This window comes from Rousettus aegyptiacus, unplaced genomic scaffold (assembly GCF_014176215.1).
Source record: "Rousettus aegyptiacus isolate mRouAeg1 unplaced genomic scaffold, mRouAeg1.p scaffold_m13_p_12, whole genome shotgun sequence".
In the NCBI taxonomy this organism is placed as follows: domain Eukaryota; kingdom Metazoa; phylum Chordata; class Mammalia; order Chiroptera; family Pteropodidae; genus Rousettus; species Rousettus aegyptiacus.
The window spans coordinates 91,552,907-91,578,246 of NW_023416287.1; the positions used below are offsets into that span (position 1 = coordinate 91,552,907).

At 50.0% G+C, this 25,340-nt stretch overlaps 2 protein-coding genes across 8 annotated transcripts in view; one reads left to right on the forward strand and one right to left on the reverse strand.

Annotated features, from left to right (window-relative positions):
- FBXO15 (F-box protein 15) overlaps positions 1–25,340 on the reverse strand; it is a 73,365-nt gene that overhangs the window by 19,932 nt on the left and 28,093 nt on the right. For 2 of the 6 annotated variants that reach the window (XR_001597345.2, XM_016148388.2), the window contains exons 1-8: positions 19,756–19,893; positions 13,643–13,753; positions 10,973–11,077; positions 7,003–7,245; positions 6,246–6,455; positions 3,934–4,060; positions 2,563–2,645; positions 1,461–1,603 (exon numbers count right to left, since the gene is read on the reverse strand). Coding sequence is in view for 5 of the 6 variants with exons in the window: in XM_016148388.2 (XP_016003874.2) it covers positions 1,461–1,603; positions 2,563–2,645; positions 3,934–4,060; positions 6,246–6,455; positions 7,003–7,245; positions 10,973–11,077; positions 13,643–13,753; positions 19,756–19,862 (1,129 nt within the window). In the remaining variant the exon portion in view is untranslated. Of the gene's footprint in view, positions 1–1,460; positions 1,604–2,562; positions 2,646–3,933; positions 4,061–6,245; positions 6,456–7,002; positions 7,246–10,972; positions 11,078–13,642; positions 13,754–15,076; positions 15,221–19,755; positions 19,894–20,232; positions 20,343–25,340 lie in introns of those variants that run through there. The other 4 variants (XM_016148390.2, XM_036230141.1, XM_016148389.2 and 1 more) reach the window with 4 other exon arrangements.
- On the forward strand, positions 20,451–24,896 carry TIMM21 (translocase of inner mitochondrial membrane 21). Of its 2 annotated transcripts, none has more exons than XM_016148392.2 (6): positions 20,451–21,109; positions 22,417–22,479; positions 22,568–22,665; positions 24,059–24,132; positions 24,221–24,326; positions 24,460–24,896. In XM_016148392.2, the coding sequence occupies exons 1-6, from the start codon at positions 20,812–20,814 to the stop codon at positions 24,610–24,612; spliced, it is 792 nt and encodes a 263-aa protein (XP_016003878.2). In that variant the 5' UTR covers positions 20,451–20,811; the 3' UTR covers positions 24,613–24,896. The 2 variants fall into 2 exon arrangements, with proteins under 2 accessions (XP_016003878.2, XP_016003880.2); XM_016148394.2 differs by having other exon boundaries at positions 20,461–21,109; positions 24,417–24,896.

Below are 25,340 nucleotides of genomic sequence, written 5' to 3' on the forward strand. Positions count from 1 at the left end.
ACAAGAGTAAGTACAGGACTATGAAGCATTCTTGTCAAAAAAAAAGTAAAACCTGAATCTCATCAAGCCACACGTTTTGAGATTAGCAGTGGACTAAGACCAAAATATACGAAGACATTACAAAACAATTAGAAGATACAAAGGAAGAAAAGTAACAAAGATGAGATACTAAAAAAATCTTAAGAAACTGCAAAAGTAGTATAAAGAAAATTCTGAAACAATCCTAAAGGACATAAAAGACTTTTTTTTTTCTTTTTAGGACCATTCAAACAAATTGAAAGACAATTCATATTCCTGGGTAGGACAATTCAACAAGATGTCAACTCACCCCAGGTTAATATATACATTTGACACATTCTAATAAAAATACCAACAAGCACAGAAAAAGCCTGAAATGTTCCTGAGCCAAAAAGCAAAGAAGGTTCAAAGACTAATTCAGGTGTATCAAAGGGCACAAAAGCCAGCTTGAAGCAGACCCCACGGGCTGAACTGGGGACAACTTCAACTCCAAAAAGAATGTCTGTAATTGACGGTAAATCATTGACGGTAAATTGATGATAAAAACCCAAGAGTCCAAAGTAACACTCAACAGGAGAGAAGTGAGCGGGGCGGGCAGAGCGAGAGCACACGCTCAAAACCATTCCCACCAAGAAGGGGTGACGTGTTGATTTCTTAATCTGAAAATCGGTGCTTAAAGGGTTAAAGCATTCACACTGTCATTATAGAAGTTCACCCAGTTGATGCGGAAAAGTTTTTTACAGAAGTTCAGCTAATAAATGTAGAAGTAATTAGAAACCATTTCCTAAGTTCAAACAAAACACTGACTTACAGAGATTGTTAATGGATATCAAATCCATCAGATGAAAGAAGTGTGGGGAACAGGATATTAGGAAATAAAGTATACAATTTCCCCTATAAAATATTATCACCGAAAACATTAAACTGGAATCTATGCGAGGCCTCGCACCAAGCCTGGCGTCTGCGGGACCAGAGGGATGGCGCCGAGAACAAGCAGTCAGACGGGCCGGAGGGGGTGCTCCACATCCCTTCCTTGACTCCCTGCACTTGGCTGCGTTCCCCTCCCTTCCCCCAGGTCTCCGTGTCAGCTTTCCTGATGGTGACACACCCTGCTGGCTTGTACTCTTATCCTATTGCCAGATTCACCACATTCCTTTGGGAAAGAAGGGAAGAGGCTGGGGAGGGGGCGTGACGGGCAAAACAAGAAGGCGAGAGTCAGTGGCAAAGGAGAGCGGAGAACATGCCCATGGGAGAGACGTGGTGGCGGAGGAGTCAGCTCTGGCCGAGGGATTTCAGGAGTCCTGGGGCGACACGGGCGCCTGGGAGCTGGGGCGCCCAACAGTGACCAGTGTGCAGGAGACTTAACTCGGAGATGAAAACTGGTCCCCCGTCCTCTCTAACCTTTTGGTTTCATGCTGAAACAAACACTCAATTAGTGTCACCTTTCTTGGTAAAGAGATTGTGAAACGTGCTGCACAGGTAGGAAGTCCCGCCGCTGTGCATGTCCACGTGGAGCTGGAAGCCATGCAGGCCGTGCTCCAGGCTGTCATCCAAAGGGGGAGTGTGGGCGGGCGGCTCGGAGGGGCTGAAAAGCAAAACAAAACACGCACACAATGGGTCAGCACTGGAGGGAAAGGGCTTGAATTGAAAATACTCTTTACAAACGCCACATCCACTCGAAGCACCAGCCGCTATCGACCCTAGTCTAAAGGTCTCCCGGTGACCTTCGACACCAGGAACCCGCTGCTCTGTGTTCCCTTGTCAACGTCCTTTAAAACAGGCACAGGTGTGCGCTTCGCGGGTTTCCACGAGACCACACGGCATGTGTGGTTCTGAGGTCCGCCCCGCACAGCAGCTCTACAAAGGTAGCTCTGCTGCTCGGTGGCCTCAGTGTCCATGGGACAGGAGAGCCCGGCAGGAAAAGGCACCTACAGACCCACTGCTACAGCTACGACAGACCTACAGGTGAGGCACCTGGGCAGAAGACCAAAAGCCACGATGAACAATGTTTTACTCACTAAGAAACACCTTAGTACACGAGGTAACAAACAAAAGCATTGGGGAGCCGCTCGGGGTATTTACAAAGTGAGCGGGAGCTGCGGTAGAAAGGCGAGCCTGTTCCCAGCCCCTCGCACCGCCACCGCCCGAGGGCCCTCAAATCCAGGAAGAGACATGCTCCGCACAGACCAGGCGAACGCGCGTCTGCGGGCCAGGCTCAGCCCAGAGGCCCTGCGCCCACGTGCCTTCCTCAAAGAACTTGGGTGCCGTGATGTACCAGGACCCTGTAGGCGTGACGGACTCCTGACCCCAGGAATAATATTCTGCTGGCACATAATCCTTAACCCCGAAGAAACAAAGCAAATATGTACTCGCAAACAATCCAATTACTTTAGCAACGGCTAAGCAATCACGCCTGTTGGCTTGTGCCTACTGATTGAACACAGAATGTCTCTGTAGCCATTCTCAGGATCTCAAGATGGTACCAAGTTCTGATTGTTGAGACAGACTTTACGAAAATCGAATACACAACACACAAATACATACACAGCGGCCGAGCCCAACGTGCTCCTCTCCACAAGGTGATGGAAATGAAGAGTTGCCATGACAAAAGCCAGTTCTTCCTCCCTCTGCAAAGTTAAGTAAAAAGAATAAAAGAATACGTTTTTGAAGTGAAACATCTCCCCTGTTCACACGGTCGCCGGGAAGATGGCAGCGCATTTCGCCTCGCGGACGGATGCAGTCTCCAACTCCGGGGACACCAGCACGTCGCTGTGACCTAAGGCGCGCGTGGCCCACTGGCAGCAGGGCCGCCACCCGCCCAGGTGCGCGGCGCGTGCGGGGCCAGACGGGCTAGCACCTGGTTCCTGTGAGCTATCGGAACGCCAAGCTGTACACGGTCACTGTGAAAACATGTCTTGGTAGGTCCAGGTTGTTTCAAACTCTTTTCGAAGATAATTCTGGAAGAGCTCCACAGAGACTTAACATCCAGGGCACGGAGTTCCTCTCCCGGGTACCTGCGCACCGTGGCGAAGCCAGAGGGAACGACTGGAGTCCCGCTCTGTGCCTGTCCCCCGGTTTGATGGACACCGAAACCATGACGGCGCGGGAGCTGCCGCCCTCTCCTCCCGAGTTCCACACCTGACCCTGGTGCAGTCACCAGAACGGTACCTCTCAAGTGGCCAGACAGAGGACCATCAGATCTACCAGAGTCCTTGTCCCTATGCAGCCACCGGGGCGGGGCGGCCAGGCTGCTGCCAGGCCCACTGGTCACCTTCACACAGTGACTGCCGGGCCGGCCGCGAGAGGCCCGAGCGCGCGCTGCGGTCGATCCTGGTCCTGCCAGCGCAGGCGGCAGACACGAGCCGGCCTTCTCAGAGCCAGACTCGTGATTTGCTATCCTAAAGCATCCACGGGCCAAGGCCGCAGAGGAACCTGTGGAGTACACGGGAACATCACGCTTTTCGCTGAAGTGCCAGGGCAGACAACAACCCCAGAGGAGGGAGCTGGCTCTCAGCCTGACCCCATGAAAGCAGCAACCTCGTCTGGCGGGAAGGGATAAGTCCTCGGACACTCTGCCCTGAAGGGCAGGCCACGCTCGCTGTCACGTCCACAGGATCAGAAACGCATGTGAGAGACCGCTGGGTGGGACGTGAGGACGGAGCCTGGCAGAGAAGGCACGTGGAAAGAATAGGACCGAAACGTGGATCGATGGAAGGAGGGCAGGGAAAGTCCTGCGACGTTAAAGGAACGACGTGACGAGGGTGCCAGCCGGAACAGGTGGTCTGCCACCCGCAACAGCGGGGCGGCGGCGAGCCGCCACGGACGCCACGGTCGGTGCTGGTGGAACGGGACGGCGGGGACGCGGGACGCGGGCTGAGTGCGGAGGGGGCGCTGTCCCCGCGGGCCAAGGCTTACCTTCCACAGCCCCACCAGGAGGCCCGGGTCCAGGCGGAGGAGCCGGACGATCCCATCACAGCCCATCACGGTGGAGCCGGGCAGGTCCCCCAGGCTGTACTTGGCGATCAGAGAATGCCATCGAGGTCTTTGAAGGCGCATGTCAAAGACAGGAACGAGAGGGGTGAGCGCTCACGGCCGCGGTGCTGTCGGCTCTCTTCAGCTGACCTAGAAACACTTTTGAAGAACATGCTAACCACACGCAGGCTGAGGACGAGGGCACGACCACCCTGTACAAACCACAGGCAAATGGGCACAGCCGGCCTCTCGCCCCGCTGCCGTCCCCCGGCCCGCCCGCCCGCCCGCCCGCGCGCACTGCCGGCTCGAGGCCCGGGCAGAAGCTGAAGAACCGGGGGCGGGGAGGGGAGCCACCTTCCGCCCTTCCCCTCTGAGCCCAGCACAAGACTGCAACCACAGGAAGGGCTCGACGGGGCTCCCAATTGGGTGAAATAACGCGTAAGCAAAGAGGAAATGCTCTACATGACAGAAAAAGCAGGTTCTCCCTGTAGGCTACCTGGAAGTAAACATACCTTTTAAAGTTATTATCGATATAACTCAGATAGCAAAAACTGTAACGTTAGAAAATTCAAACCCAAATCATGAGTGCTTTCATGAAGGAGACGCACTGTGAGAATCGGTTACTAAAAGTAAGTGATTCGGTCGTGCAGGGAAAAACCACCCCGCTCTGCTCCTCGTCGTCAGACCCGAAGTCAACGGAGAGAGACACAGTGAGCGCTGCGTGGCGGGCAGGTGTCTGCCGCTCCCAGGAGCCTGGGGGAAGGTCAGGACACTACAAGGGAGGACGGACCCCAGCGGTCCCGCAGCCCCGTTCGGCATCGGGCGAACCCCTCAGGAGCGGGGCCGAGCTGCCTCCAGGGGTCCGCCTCCCGGACCTGGGGGACGAGCCAGCAGACGACAGGTATTCAAATGGACATCGAGTAAGAGAGCTCAGACACCGAGGAGTCCGCGGTGGCACTGTCTCCAAGCGAAGGGGCTGTGAGCATCGAAACCAGACCCGCGGCTGCCAACGACCCCGGGCACCTGTTCCACTTTCAGAGGACGCTTCCGCTGAGGTCCGCACTGCCTGGAAGAGGAGGGGGGTGGCCATGTGCCAAGGCCCCACCCGCCTTGTCCCCACTGGTTACTGGCACAGAAAGTAAGGCTGGCATTTACCCCGCATTCTCACACATCTGGGGAGCACTGGCAGAAACGGACAACGGAGACAGTGCGATGAGTCTGACCAGACGGGTACAAGCGACAGGGAAATTCAAGCGGCACACGACACACACACAGAAACGTGTCTGTACCCAGGGAAACCAGGAAAGAACGCCATCCCCGCATGAGGACAGCAGGCCCTGGGCGGGGCGATCGCCAACACCCTCCACAGCAAGGACCGGCGGAAACTGGGGTCCGGGAGGACTGCGGCCCGCAAGGCCAGCGAGAACAACGCCAGGCGAGCGGCACGCGGAGGACACTGAGTTGGTCGAGGGCCGGAAACCGGCGCTGGAGACGGGAGCTCTGAACCTGGCACGCTCCGGTCAGGGTGCTCCGCGCCCGAACTCCCGCTTCTCGCAGGAAAGCGCTAACGGTGAGAATGGTGAGCACGGAGACGCGCTGGGAAGAGCAAGGCGCAAGCCTCATGAGCACAGGCTCCGTGCACAGCCACCTCAAGACAGAACAATGAGCACTGGGTAGCACCAGCAGCGTAACGCACACGTATCTGAGCTGTGCAGCTGACAACGAAATCGTGATCTTCACCGCGGCCGTGCGTGCCCAGCACAACACTGGCACATTCTCTCCGTGTCACAGATAAGGAAATGGAGGCACAGAGAGAGTTACTTGTATAAGACCCGAATAAGGTCAACAGAAGAGCACATAAAAATTGCTGATAATTATGAATTTATGATCTAATATTTAATCATACCATTTACTAAAGAAGGAAAATACAAGTTTCATGTATCTTTGTGTTAAAAAGGTTAAAACTGAAAACTTCAAAAGGTTAGCCATCAATTATCCAAGGAATTCTGTTAACTAGAATACCATTCCCTAAACGATGCAGTTAACCAAGCTATAAGGAACCTAAATTTAAAGCTCATCGTAAATGTGATGAGCCCATTCTTTTCTTATTCTGTAGGGATCAGAATGAAAGAGAAGCCTTTAAGACATAATCGAATGAGAATGCATTGGTCATATTTTTAAATTACAGAGTAATGCCAAGTAGTATTTACATATGAGATGTTCTCACCCAAAGGTTCTGCCGAATTAGTACTTACCCGTTTTTGGTGGTGGTTTTGGACCGGCCCATAAAAACGGGCGTCACACCACACAAATCTAAGGCGGACAACGTGGCGAGCCGCGGCCAGTTTTTGCCGTACCACACGACCGTAACTGATGAGTCGTTTATGGAAAGGTCCACGTGCTCCATGATGTGTTCTTTTCCACCTTTTTCTCTCAATATAATTACCCAACCTAGACCAGATACTCTGGAGAAGAAAAGCAAGCCGAAAATGTTTACATTGCCGGGGGTAGAAAAACTAAACTCTGCTTCACAATCATCTCTGAAGCATCTAGTTCCCTAAAACCCAAGTCAAAGTTCCCAGACTGTGCCCAGCGTACGTTCCCACGTCACCAATGGCTTCCTCTCTAGACTGTTTCCCCGCAGCTGACAAGCACGCACTGACATCTACAAGTTCTTGGTCCCGGCCATGCACACGAAGACGAAGGGTACACCCAGGGGGAGAAATGCCTCGAGTGCTCTTGCCTCTCCACCAGAGCAGATTACAAGGCTACTTCTGCTTTTCACAAACACTTTAGACCATTTATACGGAATAGGAAAATACCATATACCTTTCACATGCGCAGAAACACACAGAAATATCGAGAGACGAGCCCTCGTAGTAGCGAGCGCATGTATGTCCTGGGTACACAACTGTCTGAGCTGACACCATCGTGCTTTTCAAGGTGATCCACATTTAAATGTTAAGAGCACTCAGGCAGCCACGGGGCCACTGTCCAGGGACACGTGCATACCTGAGGGCCTCTTTGGTCTTCGCTGGAAGGCCTGTGTAAGGGTCAACAGGTTTGAGAACTTGAGCAAGGGCTGCCTTTACAGAGGCTATCTGCTTTGTGATATATTCTTTCTTCCAATATCCAGCTTCTTTATCCTCAACTGACAGTAAGTTCATAGGCTCAGCTGTCTTCTCTACTGAACTAACTTTCCAATTAGATCTTTTAGGCGAAAAAGCAGTTGAGTAGATTCTGATCCAAATAAAACTGGGGGGAAAGAATAAATAAGTAAACTGTCTGAGACACTGTCATGTACCTATAGTTGCAACATATTAATTTGGTGAGGCGTGACAATTTTCAGTAGTCTAATTCCAGGAGTAAGTCAAGCTGAACACTCATGGTTCTTCTTGTTTAGGTGAACTGCAGTCTGAGGCAAGTGTTTTTGGGTCACCGACCTCACGAACACTATAAGGAAAGTCTTATCTCCCAGAGTCAGGTAAGCATGAGTGATCTCATGTGACTGGAGTCATCCAAACCACTGACTTCCACCCCCGATAACTGAACAGGAGATCTAGTGTAGAAAAAAAGCAAGTGTATGCAGTGTGATTCCTGTCTTGTCACTTTGAATATATTTACGTTTTTAGAAAGTCAGGAAGTAGATATGTACACAGAGAAATATCAACAGGAACTGAACTATATGCTCTTTTTGCTTTCTGTGTTCTAAGAGTTCAGCAACGAACATGCACTTCTCACAGCAAAAACACGAACTGTATTAATAACTACCACTTTTCGAGCAATGCGTGTTAGCATTGGTTCAGCACTTTGTATGCATTAGTTCACTCGATCCTTACGACAAACTGATGAAAGAGCTACTACTGTTCCCACTGAACACACGACGGAACCGAGGCCCAGGTGTGGCGTGACCGTGCCCAGGTCTGTGAAAATGGGCAAGTGGCAGCACCTGGACTATAGCCACCGGCCTCAACCAGTGCCCATGCCTCTTCAATAAAGACAGAAACAGACTCAAGAAATTGAATAGGTTATCCAGACACAGAGCCACAACGATGGAATTTAAATGTGGTCCCGGCCCGGGGGCTGGAGGCCTCCCACTCTGCAGTAAGAGGCCCCAGCAAGTGATGGGAGCAGCGTAGTCACCTGGGGCCAAGGCTGAGCCAGGGCGCCTCTCCCCAGCCATGCGAGACAGGTGAGCTTCTCTTGGGGAAAACGGAGGTGGACGTTAAAACCAATTTCCTAATGTGAGAGGTGAGGTTTACGTAAATAATTTGCTGGTTTATGTCTCCATATTCTTTTCAGTGCGGAAAGGGACGAAACAGACGATGGCCAAGAGGCATCAAGCAGAAGGCGAATGACTCCTCTTCGCTACCCTCAGCCACAAGCAGGGAACACCCTGAGCTGCAGATCTGCAGGAGACACCACTGAGCCTTGAGGGTCATGGCTGTCTCGGTCACTCAGCGATAACCCAGCAGAAAGGGGACACTTGTCAGAGGCACAACTGGGAAACCGGTCTCCTTGATGCAGGCCTTACATGGACTTCCCCACGGACCCACACACAGCCAGACCCCTCCCAACGGCTCATCCTAGTATAGGCTTTTCAAGTAACTTCTCGTCCCACAAAGTCGTTTCACGCCTAGCTTTGAGCCTTAAAGATTCTGTTTTCAGTTCAGAAATCTGACACTACTGGGTACATGCCCTAGCAGTCACAAACTACAGAAGTACACGTCACATGGAGAGAAGAAGCAGAGCGTGCAGCCTCCCTGGTGACGGCGCCCGCGCCCGACATCCACGATGAACCACGTTCGCACACGTGTCTTACTTAACTTACCAGACGTGCAGCCTGGAGAGAATGAGAGCATGTTACAGAACTGAAGCACTCTGTAGATTGTTCCCCTTGATTATTTATAAAATACAAATGTCAAGTTTAAGATGTTTCTATCAGCCTCCAAAACCCAAACACACTCAAATCTTGATCACGAATGCTCCTTCCCATTTAAAAACTAAGGTGGCTTTGAGGACAAGAGCTTATTTATCTAATCTATCAGCCAGGCACAGAAAACTTCAAACAACTTGTTCAGAAAACGGGGCCAATTTAATGTTCTGATAAACAGTGCTTCCCAGAGTGCTGGGAAACAAAAAGCCCCCCTGCTGATGCAGACCCAGCCCGTCCAGGCCTCCATCACCGCCCCCCCACACACACACAAAGCCCGGCTCACGCTGAGGGCCCAGGGCACCGCGGGGAGGCAGTGCCCACAGATGGAACGGGTGCCAGAGACATGCCCGCCCTTCAGATGCGTCCCCCGGGAGGCAGCAGTGTAACTGGCCACAATACGTGCTCCTGTCCTCTCTTCAGAAGCAATGCTGAGAAGATACCATTAACTTTCCAAAACCACGTCTCCCCATTCAGTTGTTAATACAGCCTTTTAATGAAGACTATGACACTTCAAAACACAATTCGACTTATACAATTAAGATGTATCCTTTGGAAAAAAAAAACAAACGTGAGGAAAATTTCATCAGAACCTCATACTTTTAAAGGACACACATTTAATAATAAAAGGGTGAAAGGAAAGCCACCAGAGCCCAAGTCCACAGAAGGGCCCAGTGCCTGAGCTGGACAGGCCTTGAGGTCGAGTCTGGACAGGTGATATTTAAAGAAACCGAGAATTTAGAATTTATCAGCTTATCTAAGTAACCTGAGTTCTAGCCTTAAAGAACACTCCAAAACACTAAGAGACACACAAAAAAATTGCTCTACATTCACTCCAGAACTATTGTGCAGAACATGATTCACTCGATGTGTGCATTTACTGACATAAACAAAGAGACAGAAAAAATATCTTTTCAAATTAAAAGAAAAACCACCCTTTCCAACCAGAGAATGGTTAACACCCCCTTCTGATTTTAAGACTTGACTGATCACTATGCCTGACCTAAACAGACTCTGAAACCCAGATTCCAGAGCACAGAAGTCTCGGGAAAGGCAGACGAGAGCTGCACCTTTTTACGCCTTCCCAGCTGGCCCTGGCGCTGCCGCCCCGGGGACAGGCGTCTGAGGACGGCCGCACCGGGCACCAGACGCCGTCCCCCGCCCACTGCGTCCCGGACTGACCGGCATCCGCGCCCTCCGGCCGTCACTCCCCAAGTCCTCACCTACCGAACCACCAGCGCGAGCTCTTCCCCGGCTGATATGTGGGTTCTGTGTGGGATCGGCACCTGTCTGACCTTCTGGTGCCAAAGGAGAGAGGGACCTAAACGCCAAGTCGATCGGCTGTAGGCCACGAAATCCTCACCACGAGTTAGGAGGTGCCCACCAGCTCGCCCCGGAGATAAAATTCTGAGTTGTGGACAAAATGCGAGCGACAACCGAGAACAAAGCTTTCGTCCCTTTTCTCACTGCTGCGGACTGGCCCAGGGGGGCCACGGGACCCCCATCTGTGGCCTCCTGCCCCCCGGGCAGTCAATGCCTGTGTGACAGCGCACTCTCAGCCTACCGCTTACCCTCCTCACGCCTCCCCGGAGCGAGGTGCAGGCTGGCGGGCTGGGGCTCCCCAGACGCCCCCGACAGAGCCCCCTCCTCCTCTCCTCTCTTCGGGATCTGCACACGTCGCGCTCTGCGAACAAGGGCCAGGCTCAGCCAGGGGCGGGCCCCCCAGTGCCCCGAGCCCATGGGGGTAAGCCTGCCTGCTCTCAGGGACAGAGCGAGTCCCCTGGCCAACAGACCGAAAGCCACCTTTCCCAACAGCTACACCAATAACAAGTTGGATGTTTTTCAGTTCATGAAAAGAATGTTCCTTCCTTTAAACATACAAATTCACATCTTTGAAAATGATATATAACTAATTAATGTATCAGACGTACTATATGTCGAAAAATTCTCTTGAAATTCTTTTAAATTTAAAAAAAAATGGTTAAAAGGTCTCATTAATTTTCACGACTTTCATCAAAACAAGACAGAGAAGTTCAGTTTTCTCCTTACTTGTCATTGGCCAGGTGATAAAAGCGCCTGTTCACACATCCAGCGCACAGCAGGGTCATGGCATCCAGGTAGGACAGTATCTTCAGCAAGATTTCTGAAGGCAAGCTGAGAGAGAAGGGGAGAAGTCGGAAAAGTGAGTGAGTTTAATCTACAAGCAAGCCAGAAAACAAGCAGCTGGTCATCCCCAAAGAGAAGGTGACAGACAGAGCCTTCCTGTATGAGGCCACCTGCACCCTGCCCTTCGGCTATGCGGACTGACGAGCTCTGCTCATTAGGATTCTCAGGACATAGCCCAAACCAACACAGACACGCCGGGGTACAGGGCGCTAACTTCCTTGGCATTTTAATCATGCTCTCACACTGAATCAAACAGGCAGGAGTTCACTGCCTCCCTGATGAAAGTATTATTATTTGATGAGATAAACGGAAATGAGACAGAATGCATTCTTAGCTATCAGTAAGAAAAATAGAATCTTCCCTCGAAACAAAAAACAAAAAAACATTGTAAGTGGAAGAGGAAGTATCCGCTCATCTTCCGCTGCCACTTGCCCTTCCTCTGGCTTCAAGCAGACACCGAGCCCTGCAAGGTTTTCTGAAGTACCTCTTTCTTTTTCTTTTTAATTTATGTGCCTAAGTAAGTGTGATGTTGAGATTCATTTTCAGTCTCCCATGTATTTCTACGATCTCAGAATTTTATAACATGCTGTAATAATCTGAATGTGTCTAGAAAGCATTAGTGGTGACAGGAAGTCAGGAAGGGGTGCATGGACCTTAAGCGAAAGGAGCCATGAAGAGGAAGCTGTAGAAGTTTGGGGGGGGGGGTCCTCTCTATGTACTTCTGGCAGAGGGAGAAAACCTCCACATTATAGTCAAAACAGCTGAGATCAAAGATGCTCTCAATGATTTTTCATAAGGTTTCCTCGAAGCCGGAGCAGTCAACGCCCGTGGGCAGGCCGGGCTACTTCCTGTTGGGGTCTAATTACCCCGCGCTGCACCAGGCGGGCTAGGGGAGGTGCCGGAGCACGAAAAGCTGCTGCAGGTGCACGTGCCTCCCTGAGAACACTGACGGTCATCCGTGCGCTCGTTTCGGCAGCATGGCGGGTCAGGCGTGAAACGGTCCCTGTCCCGTCCCCTGCTGTGGGTCCACTGGGACGTTCCCGCACTCGCAGCTTTCTGCTCCCTGTTCCAGGAGACAGCTCGATGCCCCCTGCCAGGTCCCCGTCGGGCCCGGGCTCCGGGTCCCCAGTGTCCTTCCATTCCTGCCTCCCTCTCCTCCACATCAGCCTCTAAACCACTCCTCCAAATCCTCACCCTAAAATGACACCCACCCTGATCCCCCACCTCCCTCCAACCACCACAGGACGATTTCTCTGCTCCCTTTACTGCTAAGCTTCCAGGGAAGAAGAGAACGAGAGAAAACAAAGCCTGCTGCCTCCCACTTCCTTTCTGTTTGTCACACTTTGGCGTGAAATAAGACACATGAAAGATATAAAAGTAAGTGTCCGGCCCATGCCCTCCCGCTTGGCTGACCAGCTCTGCGGCTGCCTCCCCCTCCCTCCCCCTCCCTCCCCCAGCAGTGCGGGGCTGACCACAGCCTCGCAGCCATCTCTCCAGCCGCTCCACGCCCCACCGGCTTTCCTGGACCTCACTGCTTTTCCCAGGCTCCTTGGGTGGTTCCAAATGTCCCAGCCCCTCCGAGCCTCGAGCCTCGCCTGAGCCCTGTCGCTCTCGCCTCTGCCCACTCCCCGAGACAGCTGGCCCAGGCCTCGGTTGCAGACGCCGCCCACACCTTATCCTGACCTAAACTCACACAGCCACTGTCCTTTGGGCCCCCTGGGTCAGGTGTCCCAGGCCGCGGTGACTCCTTCCTGTCCCCACCCCAGTGCTTTTCCATCCCAATGAGCAGCACAGCTTAAATGAGGTCCTTAATTAGATATTCCTTTTTCAGCTTTTTATTTCTTTTTAAAATCCCACTAAAAGCATGTACACTGTTAGCTGAGCTAGTTATGTTATAGTACTAAAAGCCCAAAACTTGGAATCAGGCAATCTATGTTTTAATCTGAATTTCGCAATCTGTAGGCCACATGAGCCCGCCTCCTCCACTGAAAAGTGTCTTAGACAACGCCAAGCTTTCGAGGCTGCCCACGGCGCTCAGCACAGAGCTAGTGCCCCGTCAGTATTTGCACGGAATGGATCCATAGGCACACTGACATCAATTTCAAATAGTAATTTTAAAAAAGAAAAGATTCTACAGGTCTTGCTGGCGAGGCCACAGTACAGAATCTCGCCATGACAAAATGGGTCCCCAAAATACTGAAAGCTAAAAAATTCAGAGACCTCCTGAGCTTTTAGAAGAAGACATTTAATCTCCTTTCTCCTTTTTCAAGGGTCTTTATCAAATGCAAAGTGAATAATTTTGAAGAACATTTTTAAAAAAGGAAAAATTTACTTATTACTCCTAGAACTTTAGCTTCGTAAAACTAGTCTAATAACGATGGAGGTGACAGGCTGATGACTCACGGCAGAGTCTCTGCGTTGTGCATCCTTCCTACACAGTCCTATTCTTAGGGAGCTCGAAATGGCAGCCTGGCATATGCGGCACCATAGCTTTCCCTGACAGCTCCATCCCTAGAGCCCCCGGGGAAGTGGCGGAAGACTCCTGCTACTGACCCATCCAGAGACACGGAGCGGTGAGCCGAGGACCTCTCACAGTTCCTTTCGTGCCTGGTAGACTGCTTCGGAGTTGTGCAGCCTGCAGCAAATTTGTCACCTGGCCCTTTTCTGAAAGTAAACATGGAAAATGCAAATTAGCATGATGAACGCTACAGTGGCCATTCTGCTCCAAAATTTTAAAAGATTTCCTAATTCCAAAGAGTATTCACTGCGAACCTCATCTCTGCAAAGGAAGGAAGGAAGGAAGGGAGGGAGGGAGGGGGAGGGGAGGGGAGGGGAGGGGAGGGGAGGGGAGGGGAGGGGAGGGGAGGGGAGGAGGTTGGTTGGGTGGGTGGGTGGGAGGAACTAGGAAATATTCACTGTCCTGAGTCAGTGAACCTGAAAACTGGACTTCACTCTGATGTGCTCTGAAACTAAAACTTAACACTTACTCTTATTATAGGCTATCAGCATCAAAGAGGAGCTGTAAAATACATTTAATGAAAACAAGTGAAAAGATGAGTGCAGTGATTGGCCAGTTTCAATAACACAACAGAAACCTAATGTAGAGTAAAAAAAAAAAAATTGCGAGCTAAGACTGCCAACACGATCACCAACCCTGCTGACCTCTGAGGGGTTATGACTGGTTCCAACTCTAGCTTTGGCAGTCATAGCCATAGAAGTACCAAACGCCCACAAGTGTCTCCTCATTTTAACACCTCACATTCAATGGAATATGCTTTAATTGTCCGTCTTTTTTCTATTTTAGTGATACATAATAGTGAATCTTATAATCAATGGCTTTTATGATTCGGTGAAATAGGGTATATAATATTTTAGGCAATTAGTCCTTCTCAGAAGTTTCTAAAATAATTTTTTCATTAAAATCAGTCCTCAATACCAGTAGCACTCAGTGGTGGCTACGTGGGGCTCTGAGGCACCCAGGGAGTCAGAGGCCACGGCCTCCACTTCTAGGCAGCAGCCTGCAGAGGCAGCTCCTGGTGGATGTGCTTTTCCCCTTGCAAAGGTTTGGAAGTGGCTTTGTTTTTACCACACACACATCAATTACTGACCCGCCTCCCACCCAGCACACTGTTTAAGGGACTAAGATCCAGAGTGCACTTATGCGCACGCTCAGTTCGCCAGCGCCATCACTATGAGTGTGTAATTTGTTCAACAAGAGTTTAACCAACATCCGTTTTTTCCATCACACTGATTCCCTGGACACATTTGGACTAACACTCAAAGAGGAAGGATATGGGCAATAATTGAGATCCCCAAAGTGGGAGGCCCCAAGAAGGTGGAAGGAAGGGCAGTGATTTCTCTGGAAGCTGAAGAATGAAATCCGCACAGGCAGATCTGCACACAGGATGGCCCTCAAACCCTGCACAACCAGCACTTAGCAGGAGCGGGGACTGTATCACACGGGACTCAGCACAGCCCGACGCCTACCGAGGAGGTGGGCACGGTGCACACGTGTCAGAAGGTGTTCTCGTTGTCCGACGTTGCCCATGTGCCGCCGAGCAGCCGATGAATTTCTCTTCCTTTGATAGGGTTTTCTTTTCAGAGACAAACGTAATGCCTGGCACAGGGCAAGCCCTCGCGCATTAGCACACTGGCATCCCAAGTCAGGAGGGTGAACACTGAAAACCTTTCCAGATGCTGAAGGGTGGCGGATTCACCAAGGTAGCTGCTGACTGCGTATGCCTCTCCATTCCAGATTCAGCAACGGGTACTCGACATGCCTTTGTCTTCTCCGCCTAAACAATGTGTACTTGGGAAATGCGAAGCAGTCAGGCTGACCCAGTGGTTTTCGGCCTGTGCTCTGCAGCACAGGAAGGAGAGGGAGAGAAGGCAGGAAGGTGCCAATTCGGGAAGTCAGTAATGCTCCTTCGATCAGAGACTTCCACCTGTGCCATACATTTGTGTGTTTCCGCTGAGAAACATGTTTCTGCAAAGACTGCCACAGCAGAGGAGCTGCAGCTCCACTGACCTCGCTGACAGTCATCGGAGGTGAACGCCACTCCCGACTCATATTAGTTTCCTAGGGCTGCCGGAACAAAGTTCCTCAAACTAGGTTGCTTAAAACAACAGAAATGTATGGCCTCACAGTCCCAGAGGCCCAAAGTCTAAAACCAAGGTGCAGATTTTGCGTAACTCCAGCACGATGCAACCCTGCCCCACCGTTCCACAGCCGTACTCCCTGGGTGCATGCACGTCTCTGCATCTCTTCTTACAAGGACGTCAGTCATAATTAATTTAGGACCAACTCTGATCCCGTATGACCTCATCTTACCTAATTACATCTGCGAAGACCCTATTTCCCAATAAAGTCACATCCTGTGGTTCTGGATGGACAAAGTTTGGGGGGATGGGGTACATCATTCAACACAATATGCAATTTGTAAGTACATATTTTTTAACTTTTATTTGAGCGCAGTTGGTATACAAGTGTACACTATAGTGATTCGACATTTTTATACCTTCCAATGTGATCACCCCACTAACTCCAGTGATCATCTGTCGCCGTGCGAACTCATCACGATGTCGCTGCCTGCATTCCCCTTCCCCGGTTCCCCCGCCCCCTCCCCCTCCCTTCTGGTGCCCATCCCTTTGGTTCGTTTCTGAATGTTTTTGTTTTGCTCATTCTGGTTTTTTAGAGTCCACATAAAAGTGAAAGCATATGGTACATTTTAAAATGATTAGAAGCACTTCATATTTTAAGTGATTATTCTTGTAGTTCTAAGTTGACATATGTCGCACATTCAAAGACAAAATACTTTCCGTTGACAGAGGCTCCTAACACTCACATGCGAAGGAATCTCTATTGCTCCCCCACCAAATCACAGCATCACTAAGGAGTTCCAGCCAGCGCCCTGTCGATCCCGATCCCGCCGGTGTGAAGGGTCACATCGACGAGTCTGTACCCATGCGCTGTGTGAAGCCTCGGGGCTGTCTCTCACTAACAGGTTTTTTAAACAATATTTTTAACTAATAAACTCTGCTGTGGTTAATCAAAAATCAGTTTATAAGCATTACTAAATTAATAACAGCTCTTTGCCATTATGTATTTAGTCAAAAGATGTCAAAAATAAAAAATTAAAAAAATTAAAACTATTACCCCAGGCCTTTCCAGGGGAACTGGTTTTGATCTAGCAAATTAGCGAAGAGCAAATAGCTGATTAGGACCAGTGAAGGCTGCTGCAGATAAAGAGGCACTCTCATTCACGGCTGGGAGCAAATCTGGGGCAAAAGCATGGAAAGCCAAATCTGGTAGTGTATATGTCAAGACCCTTAAAAGGCACATACATTTTTTAAGCCAGGGATTTCACTTCTAGAAATATAGCTTAAGGTGAGAAAGCGCGCCCTGTGACTTCACTCAAGAATACGTCTCAAAGTTGTCCCTTGGGGAAAAATACTAGAAGCAATGTAAGGATAGGTTGGGCTCCCTGGCCTGAGTAGTTAATAGTGTTCAGCCAGTTAAAATGTCGTCTCAACACAGGTGAAAGCGTTTGAGACAGAAACGAGTTCATGATGCTTCCCAGATGCCTGCATAAGGTTCTGCCTCACCTCCTTCGAGCGTTCACTCAAACACCACCGTCTGAGAACTTTGGGCCACGCTTTAAAACTCCAATCACATGCATACGCCCACGCACTTTGAGCCCCTTCCCTATTTTTCTCCTTAGCACACCTCACCATCCAACACTGCACGTTCTACTTATCTGCCTGGTTCACTACCACGGCATGTAAGCACCACATGGGCAGGTATCCTGCGTAGGTTTTGTTCACTGCCGATTCCTCAGCACCCACAACACACCTGGCATGCAGACGGCATTCAGTAACTATCCGCTAAATTCATAACATAGCAACTGAAAAAAGCAGGTCAAATCAGTAGAAACATATACAATCTTATATAGCCTGACTTTTGCATTTCTCAGGAGAAAAAGAACACATACATACAAAGAAAGGCCCAGAAGGAAAGATAACGAGATGTTAACCAGTAATTACATGTGATTACAAGGTTAGGGGTTTGGATGGTGGTTGCTTCTGAACGAGGGCTAGAGAACTAAAAGGACAGAATTCTATGTATTTTCTAATACTTAATATATTGACTTGTGGGGGGTTTTGTTGTTTTAATTTCAAAGCTGAGAATCCCATGCACAAAACGGTTCGAAATCAGTTTCATAGCGCAATCCTTTAGGCATTCCACAGTACTCCATGAAAGAACAATTCTTTTTTCTAGCAACAGATTTTGCCTGATCACTTCAAATAAGTTCGATATTTTAATAATCTACTTCCTGGGCATGACTTTTAATACCCGCTAAGTCAAAGAAAAAAGACCAAGTAGAAATCAAGCCAAATTGATATACTTTCTGCTATATTTCTTAGCATATATGATATTTATATATTTTCACAGTCTGTGCTAAAAAGGGAACCCCTGATTCCTTATTAAAATCTAATTTTTCTGCACTGAGACATTAAAAATAAACACCTACTTAGACCATAATTGATCATTCTTAGCATCTGACTTTTCTTTACCAAAAAGAATGTATATATCACCAAATCACAGGCTGACATGCAGGCTCCCATGCGAGGAGGCGTAATGACAGGCCCTGTAATTACATCATTTCACCAGGAAGTACAATCAACTTACGAAGTAATAGAAGACGCATCTTGCAAAAATCATTCTGCTTCTCACTCACAGAGGACTATATGTAAAGGCTAATTTTAGTAGTAGTGGCAAATAAGTTTAAAGTTCAAGCTTCCTATTTAAATTCCAGTCTTCCTCTCCTACTTAAGAGAATTTCTGCAGGCACTGTCTACACTTTGTCACAAGGCTTATGGTATGTTTAGCATTACAGATATTCACTCAAGAACCAACTACTACGGTAACACGAAAGGACAGGGCCCTGCTTCTGAAACCAGGGTGCGGTGATGGAACCCTAGAATGGACACGGGACAGTCTTGGAGATTGGGAAAACAAGAATAAAAAGTACTAAAGTGGTAGGTATTAGAACCCATATGCTTAAACATAGGCGTTTGATATATTAGAACGCATATGATATGCATAACCCTTTACACCTGTAAATCAAGACTTACAAGCAAAAAGATAATCCTCAAGACTGCAAACTGCCCTTCGCGTTATCCCGTCGCCTGGTGAACTACCTGGGATGCTGGGTACAGAGCTAGGAACAGCTCGTGATACAACGAAAGGGGCCTAATGCGGTACCGTGATGAGCGTGGATGCTTCGAACATGCTAGACCCTTCGCTTTGTGGGGAGTTGGGCTGACGACCCTTTCCCGGCCCCTCCCTGCCGCACTCGGCGGCCTGCCCGGGCTCTCGCGGAGCGCCCCTCGACCCCAGTGCTCCCCAGGAGACACGCAGGAGCCGAGCCTCTGGATCCCGGAGCGAGGATACCAGCGCTTGGGCATGGGGACGCGGTGCAGCCCGAGGGGTGGCCGTCCCAGGGTCGGCCTGCGTTTGCTCGGGGCGCAGCCTTGGCCCGGGCGCCGGCGCACCCTGAACCAGCCGCCTGCGGGGCGGCCGCTTAGGGGCGCTGTGGCCCCCGCTCACGGGCCATTGGCTGTGCGAAAACCACGACACGCCGCTGAGTACTCTCCTGCTCTAAGTGATAACGTCCTACAAGAACAAGGGTGACTCCTGGGCTCAGAGGGAGGGAGCAGCTTTGGGTGCGCGTCCCGGAAGCCGGGCCCCTTCGGGGCCTGAAGGTGGCGACCGCGATTGGCACCTGTCTCCGCAGGTGAAACTCGTGCACGCGGCAGGGCCTCCGCGAGGCGCTGCGCCAGGGGCGAGGGGCCCCCCACGTCCGCATCTCCTCATGGTGCCTTCTGCCTGAATGAACCTTAGGAGAAGGACTGCTTCCCGGGGAGCTACTCTCCTGCTACCATGACTTGGGGTAACCCCACGTTTCCAAGTTGAAGAGACCTCCGCCGTCCTTCTAGACCTTTCCTGCACTGAAAAGCGCGTCGAGCAGGTCACCTGAGCGGGACCAGGGAACGTGAAGGGGAAAGGGCGGTGAGGCCGGAGCAGCGAGGGGCTCTTATCACGGGGGCTCCCCGGGCGCGCACTCCCGCCGGGCGGACCCCACCTACGGCCCCCCGACCTTCACCTGAACCCGCCGCTCCCAGGGGCCGCTACGAGGCCGCCGAGAGGCAGGTGCAGCGCCTGAAGGCCGAGGCAGAGCTGCCGCAGGAGCCGGCCGCGTCCGGTCGCCATGGAGACCCGACGCGAAAGCCGGGGCGGCAGGACGTCGGGAGGGAAAAGCGCGCCGCACCAGGCCACGCCCCCTGACGCCAGCGCGCTCCCCGACACGCGTGCGCAGAGGCGGGCGGAGGGCCTGTCCACGCGCTCCGGGAGTGGTTTCAGGGCCTGCAGGGCCGGCCTTTTCTCACGCCAGGAGTCGAGGACGCGCCGCGGCAAGCGACCCCCTGGGGCGCTCTGGCAGCCGCGGCTCTCCCCACATGCTGGCTCTACGGTAGTTCGCGCTATGTCTCGTTTCCTCGGGAGGAAACAAACGCAAAGGCTACATCACTTGCCCGTGAGGAACAACAGAGCCGCAGTCAGAACTGAGAAGTTCCCAGTTTACCTAGTCCTCTCTAGCGGGCCAGGAAAACACGCGGCTTGCGATTGCCGATTTGACTTTTGCAAGTTCTTGAACTACTTTGCGCCCGCCCTCGCAGGCGGCCCCGCCTCCTTGCCATGCGCCAAATGTGCCGCGCGTGCGCAGGCGGCCCGCGCAGGGTCGTCTGGGAGGTGTCGCTCTGGCCGCTTTGCACTGTGGGAGAGGTAGTCTTGATGCCCGCCCCGCTGCGACAGATGTGTGAGAAGTGAGGTCTTCAAACTACTGTTCCCTGGACTCCCGGGGCTTCCCAGCTCGCTTTGCAAAGACATGGCGGGCAGAGAGTGGATGTCAATGTAGAAGGTAATCAAAGCACCTTAATTGAGTGAAAAGACCAAAGAGGAGGGGACGTGCACGGCGACTTCTTTCGGGAGACTTTGCGTGTTAATATAAACTGTTGGAGTTAGCGTCCTTGCAGAGCAGGACGTGCTGAATTACCAGCGTGAATGTGCCCACGAGTACACGTCCGGCCGGGTGTGTAGCGGGTGGCAAAGCTTTACTAACCGTCGTTGCCATCTTCCCTAAGCGGAGCGATTTTCTGTTAACATGATTTGTACTTTTCTGCGAGTTGTACAGTATACGGAGAAGCTGCACAGATCCGCGGGAAAGCGGTGGGTTTGGCCACCCTTTGTACTTAACAAAGCTTGCTTGAAGACTGAGCCCAGTTTGAGATGGGGGCCGTACGAGCACAGCAGAACGGTGCGACCGAGGCGTATCCTTGGAGTCACCCAGAAAACCATCTCGACGCGGGGACAGAGTCCCCAGAGAGCAAAGGAGGACAGCAGCAAGCAAGTGTCTGTGCACAGTCAGAGAGGGGAAACTGCCGTCTCCATGTCACAGAAAGGTAAAAGGGAATTCTCCAGGGATGGTCACTCTTTCGACAAACGTGGCAAGAGTGGCCAGTTCCCTTTTAAAGAAGTTCAGTGCTTAAGATGGGAAGACAGTTCACACAAATTAAAAGGTAGAACCGCTAAAGAACTTAGAATCTGAGAATGTAGATCTACAATTTTTGTACATTTGAACTGAAATTTGAAAGTTGATTTTGATATAACTGTTGAATTGTGTCGAGAAAAATTTTCTCAACTTTTATTCTGGTGTGGAGACAGCTATATAAAATTTAACCATTGTTTAATACTTTAAAATAGTCAAGCAAATGGCCTAGATGTTATTTCATCTATTTGAATCTCTTGTTCACGCTTTCAGACGTTAGTAACTCTGCGAGGCACACCTCCCCAGTTCTACACAACTGAAAGTTAAAAACAAAGTTCCCTAATCTCAGTCTTCTGAAATCCAGGCCACTGTTCTCTGGACAATGACTTGCAAGCATTTCTTGAGCTTCCATTTTTTTCTATTCTTAGCACTTGAGCAGATGTAACAGGTGTGCCAAAGAAATCCTAAATTCTTCGGGAAATTGGGAAGAAAACAGATAAAGAATGTGAAACAAACGGTGTGCTACAAAGAAAGGGTACTAGGGCGCATATGATTTAAAAAAATGATAGATTAAATAGAATTATAGAGTCATCATCCATAAGGATGAACTCATGTAGATAATTCAGTAAACACTTCTGTTGAGTGGCTGCTGTTGTGCGCACATACTGAGTTGGACTGTACATACGACAGGGTTGAAGGTGTCCCAAACATTCCTTCCTGTGGCACGTGCATAATAAGAACAATTATAAAGAACTTGCCTGTAAAATAGGAAAGGTGAAACGTAATGTCAGAGACAATCAGAAGTTTTCACAGATGAGATAAAGCATTTTTATTTATTAATGCTTCATTTCACAAATAATTTGTAGAAAAAATAAGTAAAAAGGAAGCAATTCAGAAACCCATGATTACACCACTCAAAGGTGACTATTGTTAATATTTTGGTTTATGTCACTTTAGCATATGTACTTTTTCCCAGTTTTAACAAAAAAAGAAAAAACTAGTTTTTGCAATCTGCTGAGTCACGCTAGCTCTGCCATCCGCTCCTAGATGCAGCACAGTTCTGATTGGGTTCTGAGTCCCAGGAGGTTGGAGGACAGATGCTCCAGAACACACACAGACCCACTCGCTGGGACCTGAGTCCACACCCCACCTGCTAGAAATACCGCAGGTTCCCACCTGTGCCCCGCACACCCGTGACTCGGTGGTGTTTTCTCTTTGCAGTGAAAGAAGCTGGAAGGGATTTTACCTACTTGGTAGTGGTGCTTATTGGAATCGGCATCACAGGTCAGAAACACAGCAAGTACGATGCCTTGAACACCTTTCACTTACCCCTGGTCTCGCTCTCGCTTTGATCGTTTTCTTTGACTTTCAGGTGGCTTGTTTTACGTGATTTTCAAAGAACTCTTTTCTTCATCCAGTCCAAATAAGATATATGGTAAAGCCTTAGAAAAATGCAGGTCACATCCTGAGGTGAGTTTATGTAATGCTACGTAATGCTTGAATTGTGATTGTTATTGGCCCCGTGTTCTGTACTCAAAACACCTCGATTAGGAGCACCCAAAGGCCCCTGTCTGGGTGTTTTCATCCTAAGTGTAAGAGAGTCGTCTTACTAGTCGTCATGGGTAGTAAGTTCTTAGATTATGCCAGAGCACTAAACCCATGTGATAAGTGTCTAGTCTTTTTTTAAAAACCAGATTCATGACCTCATGGTCACATAGTAATTCTTACTGAGGGCGTATCAGGAGCCGAGGCCCGTGCTTAGCATTTGAGCGGAGTGTCTTTATTAAATTGCACAGAAACCGTTTGTCTCAGGTCCTGCTGTTATCCCACTTACAGAAGGGGACACCAGCACTAAAGGGGTTAAAGTAAACGTGTAGGAGCACAATTAAATGTCAGGGCGCGTCTACCAAGAGATGAAAAGGTGCCCTGTCGTTCACAAACGCAGCCTCTTCTAGACCATCAGCGTTTTGAACAAAACGAAATACACAGAATAAACACGCAGAGCGGGCTGTTACTAAAGCCCTAACTTAGCCTGCCGTCTGGAGGAGCTCTGTGAGGAATGATCGACCTTTAACAACTCAGTGTCGTCCACTTTATAAAGGGCCTGTTCTTTGCCCAGCACTGGGCCCCGTGCAAAGGTAGAAAACCCCGAGGTTCTGATACCGACGCGCCCACTCGGTCAAGTTGTTTGAAAAGTTGGTCCATTCGTTTCAGCTGTACCATTCTTAAATATCTCTCATCTTATACATTTTTTTGATTTATGCCGGAAAAATGTGACACTAAAGATGCCCCGCACAAAATAAGAAGAATCGTATAGACTTTAGGCAGTGTTTTTGTTTGATATTAAATTTATTTTTTTGTTTAAGGTTCCAAAGTGTTTGCATTTTCAATTCAATAAAAATTACATTTCTACTTCATTATAGGTTTTACCATTAGAAATAATTGATTTCCAACTCTAGATCTAGTTTGTTTTTAAATTCTTTTCATAGCATTTAGTGTTAGACCCCCCCCACCCCCATTAGATAAAGTCCACTAAAAACGTTCAGACGTTTCACTGATTGAACGCTTTCTTTCATTGGAACGGGAGTGGGACCAGCTTCACTCAGCCTACACCGTTCCAAAACTACAAGTAGTACCATAAAGTTCTCGGATCAGTCCCTGCACAAGAAATATTTCAGTTATTTCTGGGATGACTTTTCCATAATAGCTTTCTTTTTTCATCATTGGAATTGTCATTTTGAAAAGGTCCCAGGCTTATTGATTTTTTCCTAAAATAAATCACTTGGTTTGTCAGAAAATATCTCCCTAGGAAATTTTTTTAAAAATGGCGGTCACTAAATAAGACATCGTCTTTATTCCACAGGTTATAGGTGTCTTTGGCGAGCCCGTTCGAGGCTTTGGGGAGGTGACAAGGCGTGGCCGAAGGCAGCACGTTAGGTACTGCACGTTGCCTGAATTTGGAAATCTCGGGGGTAATTTTTAAATGACAGGAATTTAGGCCTGTGTCCTCTCATTTTTTTGACAGTTTCATTGAATATGTAAAAGATGGGCTGAAACACATGCGTGTGAAGTTCTACATCCAGGGCTCCGAGCCCGGGAAGCAAGGCACGGTGCACCTCGAGGTGAAGGAGGTGAGCATCACGGGGGGCCCGGTGACAGTGCGCAGCCGCGGGAGACACCGGGAAGAAAGATGACACCGCGCAATACTTTCTTTTTTCCAGAACCCAGAAAGTGGCGAATATGAATTTCGCTATATATTCGTAGAACTTGACGCCTATCCTGGAAGAACTATTGTCATTGAAGATAATCGATCCTGAGGGAATGAACTCGCCGGCAAGCACGCCGTCTCCTGAGGCTGTCGCGTGGGGTCGGCCCTCCACGCGGCGCCTCACAGCTCTTCTGGTCGATTCCGAGTGAGACGGGAAAGCTCGTGAAAGCGAACGAGCCTGGCGGCTGCTGCGCAGAGACAGACAGGTTACAGACTTGCAGTGTGAAGAATCAGGAGCTAGAGCATGTTTTGTTATCTTACGGAATCGTCCCTCTTGGCAGTATTTCTGCGCTACTTAGCATCATCTTTCATCACGGGAGTTTCGTTCAAAATTTTACACCGTGCAAATAAGAAAGTAGAGTTCAGTATTTTGCGCCTTTTATGTTGTACAGCTGTACAAAATCAGTGAAATAAAACTAACGGAAAGGTGTGAGAAGCAGCTCCCTTCCGTACACCTTGGGATCTGACGCGAGACGATCGCGTGAAAACTCTGGGGAACCGCAGGGCCCCGGGGGCGCCGGTCGCGCGAGCGCCCACGGCCTCGCTTTCCTCCTGTTGCCGGCGAATCGGGGGTGTCGTGCGCAGCGGGAAGGGGAACGCGCTAGCGCCGGGGGCCCCGGAGCCCCATCCAGCCTTACTGCTGTGGCTTCGTTAGGACGGGTGAATGAGGTGCGGGCGCAAGTGCCTGGACCCCGGGGGCACCCGTGGCCGGTCCCAGCCCCTCCTCCTCCCACACGCAGCGTGGACGTGAATGAGTCGTGCGCGTACGTGATGCCGCCTTTGGCTCTGGACCCCCTGTTATATCTGAAGTATTTACAGGGCATTTGGAGAAAAGTGACCTTAAGTTACAAAGTGTGATGGCTTTGTCCTATCTGTC